At 41.8% G+C, this 12554-nt stretch overlaps 1 protein-coding gene across 7 annotated transcripts in view; it reads right to left on the minus strand.

Moving 5' to 3' along the window:
* Positions 1-12554, minus strand: part of FRMD6 (FERM domain containing 6) — a 106790-nt gene that overhangs the window by 29454 nt on the left and 64782 nt on the right. For 5 of the 7 annotated variants that reach the window (XM_053593580.1, XM_053593578.1, XM_053593577.1 and 2 more), the window contains exons 2-4: positions 11295-11535; positions 4339-4429; positions 863-966 (exon numbers count right to left, since the gene is read on the minus strand). In XM_053593580.1, coding sequence (XP_053449555.1) covers positions 863-966; positions 4339-4429; positions 11295-11393 — 294 coding nt within the window. In that variant the 5' untranslated portion in view covers positions 11394-11535. Of the gene's footprint in view, positions 1-862; positions 967-4338; positions 4430-11294; positions 11536-11649; positions 11725-12554 lie in introns of those variants that run through there. The other 2 variants (XM_053593579.1, XM_053593583.1) reach the window with 2 other exon arrangements.

Here is a 12554-nt window from a genome sequence, read left to right on the forward strand (position 1 = left end):
CTCACTGCAATGCCAATGACAACAGAAGGGGAGATAAAAATAAATGGCATGAAAGTTTCTAGCTGAGCCCCAGCTCCTCCTGCAGCTCTGTCCCCTGTGGTGACCATTTGCTCCCCATTACAAATGTTCTCTTGTTCTCCGACATTCCACATACTGAATCCTAATATGTTATTTGGATGTTCATGTTCTTTATTTGTTACTGGCTTTGAAGTAAGCTTCTAGTTTATTCCAAGAATTCTTAAATACAAATCGGAGGATCTAGGATTATTATTCCTAACTTACTAGGATGGATCTTGGAAACACCAGGTAAATTCCCGGTGAATGATCTTCATGGAAATGGAACTGATATTTACTAAATACAGGCATCGGTACAATAAAATAACAAAGTATCAAATGCAAGTGGTGAATTTAATAAATAAATCTAATAACTTTTAGAACACTAGTTTTGACAACAAGCATAGCCACAGGAGAGGCATAAATAATTTGTTCACGCTTTTCACTTCAAAGTATTAGCCCCAAGATTATGAAAAGTTGTCACACAACATTATTATTATCATTATTTTTAGTTTTTGGCCAGGGCTGGGTTTGAACCCACTACCTCTGGCACATGGGGCCGGCACCCTACTCCTTTGAGCCAGAGGCACCACCCATGTCACACATTATTTAACAGATATGCGGAATGCGCATCGCACACCATAAGCTGTTAATACTCGATGGCTGTGACATTTCAGAACCCGTACTTCATTTCTTGTTCCCCTTCTCTACTGTATAAAGTACTGCTTTAGATTTTTTCCTAATGTGTAACAGCTAAATTAAACCATTTTTTTAATTAAAATAATTTTGCTCATAAATGTAATCTCACCCAAGTGACTTCGTATTGCCGTACCTTGCTGGCCTCTTTCTTCCACTCTTTTGGACAATACTTATAAAGCTTTTGCGACAACTCCATATACACATGTTCATTATCTGCACGTTAAAAAAGGAGACAAGATGCTAAAGGAGGAACAGATTTTTTTTTAAAGAATATACAAATAAACAAGTTTATTTTAAAGCTTCAGATTTGTGAATGTACTCCGAATTCAAATACTATGAAGAAAACTCAGTAAGATCCTGAAAGATCAGAGGTCCTGTGAGGTGGACAGTGATGAGATTCTTCCATTTTTGTTTTCCTTCTATTTTTTTTTTTTTTTTGAGATGACGTCTCACCTGGGCCTTGAACTCCTGAACTCAAACAATTCTCCCACCTCAGCCTCCCAAGTAGCTGGGATCACACGCATGTGCCTCTTGTGCCTGGCCAGTAATGAGATTCTTTATGCATTATTTTGCTTTTGCAATACAGAACACATTCTATTAAATATACCTAGAAGAAATGTTGGTTTCCAACTTTTGCTCTTTCTTAGTTTCTAGGATCATTAAGATTTACAGTTTAAAACAGAAAGAGGGAAGGAGGGAGGTGGGTGGGGCCTTGGTGTGTGTTACACTTTATGGGGGCAAGACATGATTGCCAAGAGGGACTTTACCTAACAATTGCAATCAGTGTAACCTGGCTTATTGTACCCTCAATGAATCCCCAACAATAAAAAAAAAAAAAGATTTACAGTTTAATTTCCACTAATACTATGGGTATTAGTCTTAGAAAAATATACTTTTGGTTACCTCACTAAAGACTGTACTCAGAGGTGCAATATTGTAAAGCAGGGTAGAAACACCAACTTAACTGCTACACAAGAAATTAGAAAATATTCACAACATCAGCACATGTCCAAGTGGAACAAAGCTTGACCCCCTACTAAGTAAAGAAAAATCTTTGAAACTATTTCTTCCCCATGCTCCCACACATCAAAACACAGCATGACAAAATGCTAAACTATTACTCAAACTGCCTTTGGGATTGATCTCACGGAAAGAAAAGAACCTTGTAAAAAATAAGCATGAATTCCGAAAAACCCCTTCAAGGGGGTGACGTTCCTAAGGGGGACAGAAAGCAACACTGCTCAAACCTGCGCAGAGATGATCGGAGCATGACCAGGAGCTGGTAAAAAACAAACATTTTCAGATTTCCCAGAGAAACTTTAAGAGACATTTCACAAGAAACGCCTTCAGCATTCTTGTACAAAGCTTTTTAAATCAGTTTTTAAAATGTATTTTTTCTTTTTCTCTAATCACTGCTAAAGGGGGATCCTCATGGAAAACTGCATAAAAACGTACTCATTCTGGAAGGGAAGTGTGTCTCCCTGACTCCTCTGAGGATTAAGCACACTTTGTCACTTTGTGACTCCCAGCTGAGTAGGAGTTGTCTGGAAAAATGCCAGAAGAGACCAGGAAGGCTAAAGCTATTTTCTTGCTATAGATTGCACATAAAGTCAAGCAATTTGAGTGAAAGGGATAATAAGGAAAAGATCCCAGAAAAAATAAGGGGTGGAGGAATGCTACTTAAATCCAGTTATCAGGTCAACAAATGCTATCTGCCATCTCTCATATTAAACATGAAACGGGCAAGACCAGACAATCTTCCTGGTGAAACTGATCTGCGTTTGGTTTGAGTTCCCTCCCATATGAAAAAGCAACATAATGAATTGAATTGAGACTGTTCACCACAATAGCACATCTATATTTTTAAACTTCCCCTTTATCTCTACCACGGAATTTGACCAGAGCTTTATACCTTAAGAATTCTCAAGCACACACCACTCCTCAAAGCCAGTGGAGCAGTAATTTCTATACAAAATGTGAAAAAAAAACAGAACTCTGACACTGAGAGCTCTAAGTCAGGTGCAGTGTCCAAAGCCACACTGCTCGTTAGTGGTAGAACCAGAATTTGAACCAGGTCATCTGATTCCTATTCTTTCACCGTGGTATAACGTCTTTCTTAAAAAGGATACCTAAACTCTTATTTTGAAACATAAGGAAACTGTAAACTGGTTTTATTGGACTGACTTGTTGAACAACGAGGATCAACAGTCTGGCTGTAGCTGTAGTTAAGACTAACTTTGAGCGTAGGGAGTGACTTAGCATCTAGAGGGCATCTTCCTGCTCCTAGACCCTTCCTCGATGGAACGGCTGAGAGATGTACCAACACCAGGAAGGAGCTCAGAGGTTGTGTTTTTATTGCTTTAACCGCACAGGAAGAAAATGACCAGCAAATGGCTGGTTCAAGGGTCCTGATGGTCCCTGCTCCATGTTCTTCGGCCTTCCTTAATAAGGCAACTGGAACAGTTCACATTTTGGAGAAGCAGCCTTGTTTATGAGCTGACCACAACACACTTTTCAACCTGGTGATTGCAAGCATTTTATGGTACTGACCAGATCCTCAGGTATTAAGCCTTTAAACCAATTCTAGTAATAGAAAACAACCCACATTCGAGTATAAAATATAATTAAATATACTTCACTTATCTTCTTGACACTATGAGCAAAAACACTAAGTTTTTGGCATATAGAAGGCTAAATTAGAGAAATTTAAAAATATTACTTGAAAGAAGAAAGCTTGTAAAGAATGGCTGCAGGTTAAGTCCTAGGTATCTAACTCTGACTAAAGGGTTACAATGAAATCCTTTACTGAAAAAATCTTCTCCACATTAAAAATACAGAAAAACTGACCCAATAGGCTCGGTCCCTGTAGCTCAGTGGCTAGGGCGCCAGCCACATACACCAGAGCTGGCGCATTCGAACCCAGCCCAGGCCTGTCAAACAACAATGGCAACTACCACCAAAAAACAGCCGGGCATTGTGGCAGGCACCTGTAGTCCCAGCTACTTGGGAGACTGAGGCAAGAGAATCGCTTAAGCCCAAGAGTTTGAGGTTGCTGTGAGCTGTGATGCCACAGCACTCTACGGAGGGTGACAGCTTGAGACTCTGTCTCAAAAAAAAAAAAAAAAACCTGACTCTATAACTTCAAAGTCATGTAGTCTGACTGGAAAAAAGAGAAAGAATAAGAAACAAAAAAGAAAACAAGATCACATTAATAGATCACTTTATGATACCGCACAGTCAACAGCAAGAGAACTTGAAAAGAGGAAAGTTAGTCTAAGGTTAAAAATTAGACAATAAAGTAAATTACAAATATATCTAGGATATTTTCCTACTGGTTCCAGCTGTTCCCTATTTGCAAGGAAACAAAAATCAAAGATGGCTCATTAAAACATGAAAGAGCAAACATATAAAAACCAGGTTCCTAAAGAAGAATCAATTTTTAAGTTCAAACTATAATAAAGACAAACCTTATCTCCTAAATCTTATAAGAACTACACAGTAAATGATATTAAAAAATACTAGACTAAAATGTCATTTCCTCGGGGACAGGTGGTGACACTCATCAGAGATGGGACTAAGACTTACTTTGTATAACGCTGAGTCCAAAGAGGTGACAGTCCTTTAGCCTAAGCAGATCACAAACTTGGACCAGCAACTGGTGACAAAGAATTTTAACCTGTAAGGGGGAAAAAAACACAATTGAGATAACAATTTGACTAAGTCCACATAGGGAGCCACAGCCGGGACATCTAAATACTGTAAATAAATGTCTTGAAAGGACAAGCTGACACTAGAAAAACTCCCGCTGGTTCACCCAAGTCACTGTAGTCCAGGGCTGTGATTCACTAATGATTATCACAGCACCAACTTTTCCAACATGATCATAACGCACCAATCGTTGCACGAGATTTGTAAAACTTAACGATACACAGACAAGACTGAGTCCCAGACCATGGTGTGTGAAAGCAGAGTGTTCAGAAGTTATGGAGAACAGCCTGCTCAGATTACCAAAGGTATTCATTTGGCAAGCATCTTCTTTTTAAAAACTTCTATTCACTCATTTTTTAATTGACTATTAACAATTATATATATGTATTTATGGTCACAATATGATGTTTTGATATATATAACAGAATGGCTAAATCAAACTAACATGTGGATTAACTCACGCATCTTTTTTTTGTAGTGAGAACACTTAGACTTTACTTTCAGCAACTTTCAAGTATGTAATACATCGCTAGGAACTGGAGTCTCCATGCTGTACAACGGATCTCCTGAACTTATTCCCAACTGAAATCTTGTACCTGATGACCAATGTCTCCTAATCCCTCACCTCTGGAAACCACCATTCTACTCTCTGCCTGTATGAGTTAGAAACGTTCTTAGATTCCACATTTTAACATAAATGAGGTCGTGCAGTATTCTCTTTCTGTGTCTGGCTTATTTCTCTTAACATAATGTCCTTCAGGTTCATCAATGTTACTGCAAACGACAGGATTTCCTTCTTTTTAGGGTCTGAATTGCGTCCTACTGTGTGTCTAAACCCATTTATTCACTGATGGACACTCACCCTGCTGACACGGCTGGACTGTGCTGACCAGCACTGCAGTGAATGCAGCAGGGCAACATCTCTTCCACATTGTCATCTCACTTCCCTTGGAGACACAGGCAGGGGGGGATTGCCGACCAGAGGGCAGACTGAGTCTTAGTTTTCTGAGGCCCCCCTAATTCTCTGCAGGTTCCTCCTCACCTTTCTTCTCTCCCACAACTCTGTTTTCCATGATGACCGTGCTAATTTACATTGCCACCAACAGTGCACAAGAGTTCCTGTTTTTCTACATCCTCACCAACACTTGTTCTCTTTAGTCTTTTTATTTATTTTACTTTATTTATTTATGTATTTTTGTGAGACAATGTCTCACTCTGTGCTTGGGCTGGAGTGCAGTGATTCACTACAACCTCCAACACCCAGTCTCTCAAACTAGCCTCCTGGTTCAGCCTCCCCAGCAGCTGGGACTACAGGTCTATGGCACCAGGTCTGGCTAGGTTTTTTTTTTTTTGTAGAGATGGAGTCTTGCTGTGTTGCCCAGATTAGTCTGGAACTTGTGACTTCAAGTGATCTTCCTGCCTCAGCCTCTCACCACAGGGAGCCACAGCCGGGCCATTTAAATACTGTAAATAAATGTCTTTTTTTTTTTTTTTGTAGAGACAGAGTCTCACTTTATGGCCCTCGGTAGAGTGCCGTGGCCTCACACAGCTCACAGCAACCTCCAACTCCTGGGCTTAAGCGATTCTCTTGCCTCAGGCTCCCGAGTAGCTGGGACTACAGGCGACCGCCACAACGCCCGGCTATTTTTTGGTTGCAGTTTGGCCGGGGCCGGGTTTGAACCCGCCACCCTCAGTATATGGAGCCCGCGCCTTACAGACTGAGCCACAGGCACCGCCCTGTAAATAAATGTCTTGAAAGGACAAGCTGGGATTACAGGTGTGAACCACCTCTGGCCTCTTTGCCTTTCTGATAGCAGCCCTTCTAAGAGATGTAAGGTGATACCTCATTGTGGCTTTAACTTATATTCTCTGATGATTAGTAATTCTGAGCACTTTATTTTATCTTTGCTTATTTTTATTTTTTTAGCCTGCTGGTTTTGAACTGGCGTCAAACAATCCTCTTGCCTCAGCCTCTCAAGTAGCTGGGTAAGCATCTTCCCACACACCTAATCGGCCATTGGTATTTTTCCTTTTGAGGAATATCTACTTAGGGCAAGTATCTTTTAAAAGGAAGTTTTCTTTTTGATGGTTTAAGCAAAATACAGATATACTATACAAGTGTCTGCCTACTGTTTATTTTAATCAATTACTATTATTGTCTAATATCTTCTTAGTACCTAAATCAGATTCCTGTTCTGAGTCCCAGTATAATTCAATCATAAAACTATTAATTTAAAACTCTGGGGTTAAGTTATTCAGACAAATCACTAGTTATAAGAGTCTCTAAAAGATTCAATTCCAGTGCTTTCTCAAGTATGTAATGAAGTAAGTCTGCTGAGCCCATTCTGTTGACTTCAGAGTCACCAAGTTTATTAGAGTTGGCCTCGACTTTAAGAAACTATCCAAGCCAAATTCTTCATTTTACAGAAATAGAAAACAAAACTCGGAAAGCTTAGATACGTAGCCAGTAAGGGCAAAGGCAGCAACTCACAGCTCATTTGTACGTGAAGATTGTTTACGTATGTACATAAGACACGTGCAGCATGACACTTGTCACTTCAGTTATGTCCACCACAGGTGCCATCTCCCCGCTCAATAACTTGACAGTTGCCACTTCAGTTACGTCCACCACGGGCGCCATTTCCCTTCAATGAACTTCAGCTTTGAAATCCTTTCTTAATGATAACGTTCATAAAGTTGACATTATTTGTAAGTTCCAAATTAGTCAACTCTGAATCAATGATTTTTTAAGCATATCTTAATATAGAACTCAGATTATGAAAATAAACACACACCAAGATCCCTGGAAAGCTGGAAGTCAAATAAGCCAGAACTGGTGACAAATACAACTAAAGAGAACAGGGCAGGTTTGCTGCTTCCCAACCCGAGCACCTTAACCACCGGGAAGAGCAGAAGATGTTTCGGGCCAGAGCAGCACCAGGCTGCTGCTCACAAGCACCAGGAACTCAAGCTGGAACAGCCAGCGTCTCATGTTTAGGACAAACAGCAGGCGCTCGGGAATCTACTTCCCTGCAGGTTCCTCCTCACCTTCTTCTGTTCCAGGACTGCAGATCCCTGCTTGCTGACCGAATCAGCAATTTAGGAAAAATGTACCAATGCAAACCCACCAACACACTGAGAGAACACCTTTGCCAATGAGGAATCACTACCATCCTCTTCCTTCAGCCCCTGAGAGCCTTGATTTCTCCCATAGAAGTCCTATGTTATTTCCAAAAGACTCTGGATTTTGAGTTCCATCCAGAACATAATTCTACCTCACAAATAAGTTTACTTCAACAATGATAAACAAGAAGAGAGGCAGGGCACAGTGACTTATGCCTGTAATCCCAGCACTTTGGGAGGCTGAGGTGGGAGGGTCGTTTGAGGCCAGGAGGTCAAGATCAGCCTGGGCAACATACCCCATTTCTAATTAAAAAAATTAGCTAGGTGTGGTACCACACACCTGTAGCACCTGCTACATAGGAGGTTGAGCCAGGAGGATAGCTTAAGCCTAGTAGTTCAAGGCTCCAGTGAGCTTACAATAGCACCACTGCATTCCAGCCTGGGTGACAAAGCAAGACTGTCTCTACAAAAAAAAATAATAATAATAATAATTAAAAATAAAATAAAAAGAGGAGAAAGTATTAAATGTCATATAAAATTCTTAAGTTGAATTTTCATACTACGATACAAATTTGAGACTTAAAATGCCCTTCTGTTTAGAGCACCTGTAATGTTTAGTCTAACTGTATTTAAAAAAGTGAAACACAAAGCAGCCAGGATAAAATGCAATAAAAAGTTAAAATTCCAAACTACAAACTAAATATATAGAAACTAGACCACGCCGTAACTCTGTGTGACTGCAGTCCAGATAATACCCTACAGTTCCTCCTTGCGTCCCCTGTAATCATCCCTGTCCCGCTGTTTAAACCAAGCGTTTGGAGCTCGCTGATAAAGCTCTTTAACGACTGTCAAGTGCAGTGTACTTGTTTAAAAACTATAATTAAATAAGGCTGTGGCTCTGAAGTCTTACCTGCTGTGAAAAGAAGCTTGCGTTCTCTGTATTTGCATATTATGAGTCTTTAAAGCTATATTTTAGCTGATGGTGAAATTTCTTAAGTTCTTTAATCTCCAGGAGCAGTGGGAAACTTAAAAAATACTATACAGTATGAGGTGTTATGAGTCAGAGTCAAAGCTTTATCTAAAAATATACTCTATACGGAACTTTTAAATTAAAACAGCATTTGCTCCTGCATGTTCATGATTTGTTATTGTGCAAAAATGTTCAAAATATACTCTGGAGAAAAAAAAAAAATTGTCCACTCTAGTTGTAGTAAAGATGTAGAAGGTCTCGGCCCCAATTTATATTACTCAAAAACTTTACAGCTTTTATATTTAGCATGATTTCCAAAAGTTTCCAAGTTTCCATATTTAAAATCATTTAAAATAGCTCCTATTAGTACAATTCGTGGGGCATTCAAAATGACCAAAACATTAAATTTACTCTATGTGCACAAAGATAGCCTTCTATCAACCGTACTTATAAATGACGTACATGATGGTGATGACGATGATTACTAACAACAAGCAACATTTACTTCCTGTTTGCTGTGTATCATGGACCACCCCATAGGGCCAGGCCACTGACATTATGCCAGAAATAAAACCCAGTAAACAGATGTCTGCAGAGTGAGAGGAACCAAGCGTGCTGGCACCCTGATCTTTGCTTGTCTGGCTCAAGATTTCAGCACATTTAGAGGGTCCGGTTAAATGCAGACATCTGTCCTACCTTAGACTTCCTATGTCAGCATTTTTAAGAGGTGGAGTCCAACAATCTGAATAGTTAGCGAGCTTCCCCAAATAATTACCATGGTCACTCAAGTTTCAAAACCACTAATCTATAGGAACAAATGAGCTGGTTCTCTTCCAGTCTGTTCTCCTTAATTACCTTCCTCTGCTGAGATTCTAGTCCAAATTAATTTATCTGAAAACTATCGTCAGGTTTTAGTATTTTTCACTAAGTTAGATCAGTCTTCCCTTCACTTACCTGCAGCTAGTGAGGTCTGATTCCACATCCTTTGTGTGTGTGTACACACACGCTCACAATACACACGCACACATACTCCACCGAGTGGAAAGAAAGGAATGGAAGCGAGAGAAGTTGCTTATGTCTTAAATTACACTAATACACAGTTTTTAAAAAAATCCATGGATATCTCATATCAGTATAAAAGAACTAAAAACAGCATATTCACATCCGTAAACAGAATTACATTTTAATTTGCTTTGCCAGTGCCCAGACTAAAAAAAAAAAAAGATACGTGGCCACTTTTTATTTGGTTTTAAAAACAAAATGCTGCCAAAATAATAGACTACCACTTCGTGCATCTAAAAATAACTTCAGCTACCCTGGGCAGGAATGCAGCTAATCACTGGAAATCTTCACAGATGAAAAAGTGCATCCAGGATGCAGGTTTGAGGCTCAGACAAACTCTATGAGCAAGAACAAGGATACCTCAGAAACCCAAGAAACTGATGGTCAGAATTAAGCCAAAATGATTGTGGTGATAAGCAGGACCTTTATCTTATCTTTAAAACTTTTTAGTGAAGGCATACAAATGTTATATGTGTTTCAGTATAATATGTAGAAATACTCTTATACAGCCATTGGATTAAACATACAGTAACATATAAGAAAGAAAACTAATTCAAGGCACATAGTAAGCAATTTCTTCCCTAATTCCATCAGAACACAACCTGTGAAAGAAAGAATATGAAAATTAATAATGTAGAGAATACATACCACCTGTGAGTCACAAATCCACTCTTGGGTACAAACCCAGAAACGTGTATTCATGTACATACAGGTAAAATGTTCAACGACCATTGTATTCAAAACAGCACCAACTAAAACAACTCAATAGCCATCAATAGTAGATGGATATGTGTACAATGAAATATCACACCGTGGAAGACAAAGAATGACTGCCACAGGAAACAGCGTAAGTCAGGTTCACAAGCCAAAGGTGGAGTGAAAGCAGCCAGACACAGAGAGAGAACAGACCTGATAACTTCAGTGCATGAAGGGCAGGAATAAGCGAAACCACTCAGCGGTGACAGCCGTCAGAATACTTGCTGCCTCTGGGTGGAGGTCAGGGAGAGGGGGAGCCCCAAGGATCTCTCGGGGGTGCTGGAAATGTCATTCACCTCAAACTGGCAATGGTTATGCAGACGTACATGCTTGTAAACATTCACTGAGCTGCACACTTAAGACTTCTATACTTCAGTAAATATGTTTCAATAAAAAGTTTAAAAATCACAAGCATCTGTTTTTTAATATAGTTAATCAAAATTCTCTAATTTTGCCCCAGGCAAGAGAATGTTGGCGGCAGCTGCACTTACTCCCACCACATTATTAGTGGTCTCACTCCAAATCATCTTCACCCTCACCTAAGCCATAACTTGGATGTGCTCACCGGCAAGAACACAACATTTAAAAACTTACCCCAGCTCGGCGCCTGTGCTCAGCAGCTAGGGCGCCAGCCACATACACCAGAGCTGGCGGGGCCTGCTGAATCCAGCCAGGGCCTGCCAAACAACAATGACAACTACAACCAAAAAATAGCTGGGTGTTGTGGCGGGTGCCTGTAGTCCCAGCTACTTGGGAGGATGAGACAAGAGAATCGCCTAAGCACAGGAGCTGGAGGTTGCTGTGAGCTGTGACGCCACAGCACTCTATCGAGGGTGACAAAGTGAGACTCTGTCTCAATAATAATAATAATAAAATAAATAAATAAATAAATACAAACATTCCCCAGATGGGACCCACTCACGTTTATGATGATGTTCAGAGACTTGTCGTCGGGGAGGAAGATGCACACACTGCGACGGTCCTGCATGACTCTGTTGTTATGGAAGCTCAGTCTGTTCATCGTGCGCTGGGCTCTCTGTAGTCAGGGCTGGGCTCCGTTCTCGGCGAGTCCTCAGGTTGCCGGCACTCCAGAGCCAAACCTCCCACTCACCACGCGCCCTGCAGGGAAAGCATCCTGGGGTTCCACCACGCAGGTTTCATAGCTGCAAAGAAAAGCCCACAAGAGGCTGCTGAATAAAGGCAGTGAGGATGGTGAGGGGAGAGGACACAGCTGCTCCTGGGAGCACAGGGATGGCACGTAATACATGAGAACTCACTGAAATTTACTCTGCATTTTGACCATTAATAATGTTTCAAAACATTCATTCACAGTCAGGACTTCAACTCAAAGCCAATGGGAGCTCCATGTTCAAGGCAACACCATGCACTGCAGGGCTCTCGGAAACAGAGGCCAGGGAAAAACCAAAGGGCTCTGAAAACAAATGATAAGGACAGCAGCAACAGCATACTCTCTCCTTTTCCTTCCATCATTATAGAGCAAACTAAAGTACACCTCTTGGCTCTTACACTGTATTCATGTGCAAGCACTGTGGCCTCCTGCCACGGCCTCCTCCTCTCACCAGCACCGTGGCCTCCTGCCACGGCCTCCTCCTCTCACCAGCACCGTGGCCTCCTGCCACGGCCTCCTCCTCTCACCAGCACCGTGGCCTCCTGCCGCCGCCTCCTCCTCTCACCAGCACCGTGGCCTCCTGCCGCCGCCTCCTCCTCTCACCAGCACCGTGGCCTCCTGCCGCCGCCTCCTCCTCTCACCAGCACCGTGGCCTCCTGCCGCCGCCTCCTCCTCTCACCAGCACCGTGGCCTCCTGCCACGGCCTCCTCCTCTCACCAGCACTGTGGCCTCCTGCCGCCGCCTCCTCCTCTCACCAGCACTGTAGCCTCCTGCCACGGCCTCCTCCTCTCACCAGCACTGTGGCCTCCTGCCACGGCCTCCTCCTCTCACCAGCACTGTGGCCTCCTGCCACCACCTCCTCCTCTCACCAACATGGCTCTGCTGCGGGAAGCCGTGAGCTCTGACCAGCGGCAGCATCCACGGCACCCCTTCAACTGACCTCTCCGCAGTACCCAGCACGGTGTTAAACCCTCCTGATGATCGCCTTCTCCCTTAGTTGTTATGCTGCTGTTCTCTCCTGATTCTCTAACCTGTTAATGCAAACTTAAGTTT

Source organism: Nycticebus coucang, chromosome 6 (genome assembly GCF_027406575.1).
Source record: "Nycticebus coucang isolate mNycCou1 chromosome 6, mNycCou1.pri, whole genome shotgun sequence".
NCBI lineage: Eukaryota > Metazoa > Chordata > Mammalia > Primates > Lorisidae > Nycticebus > Nycticebus coucang.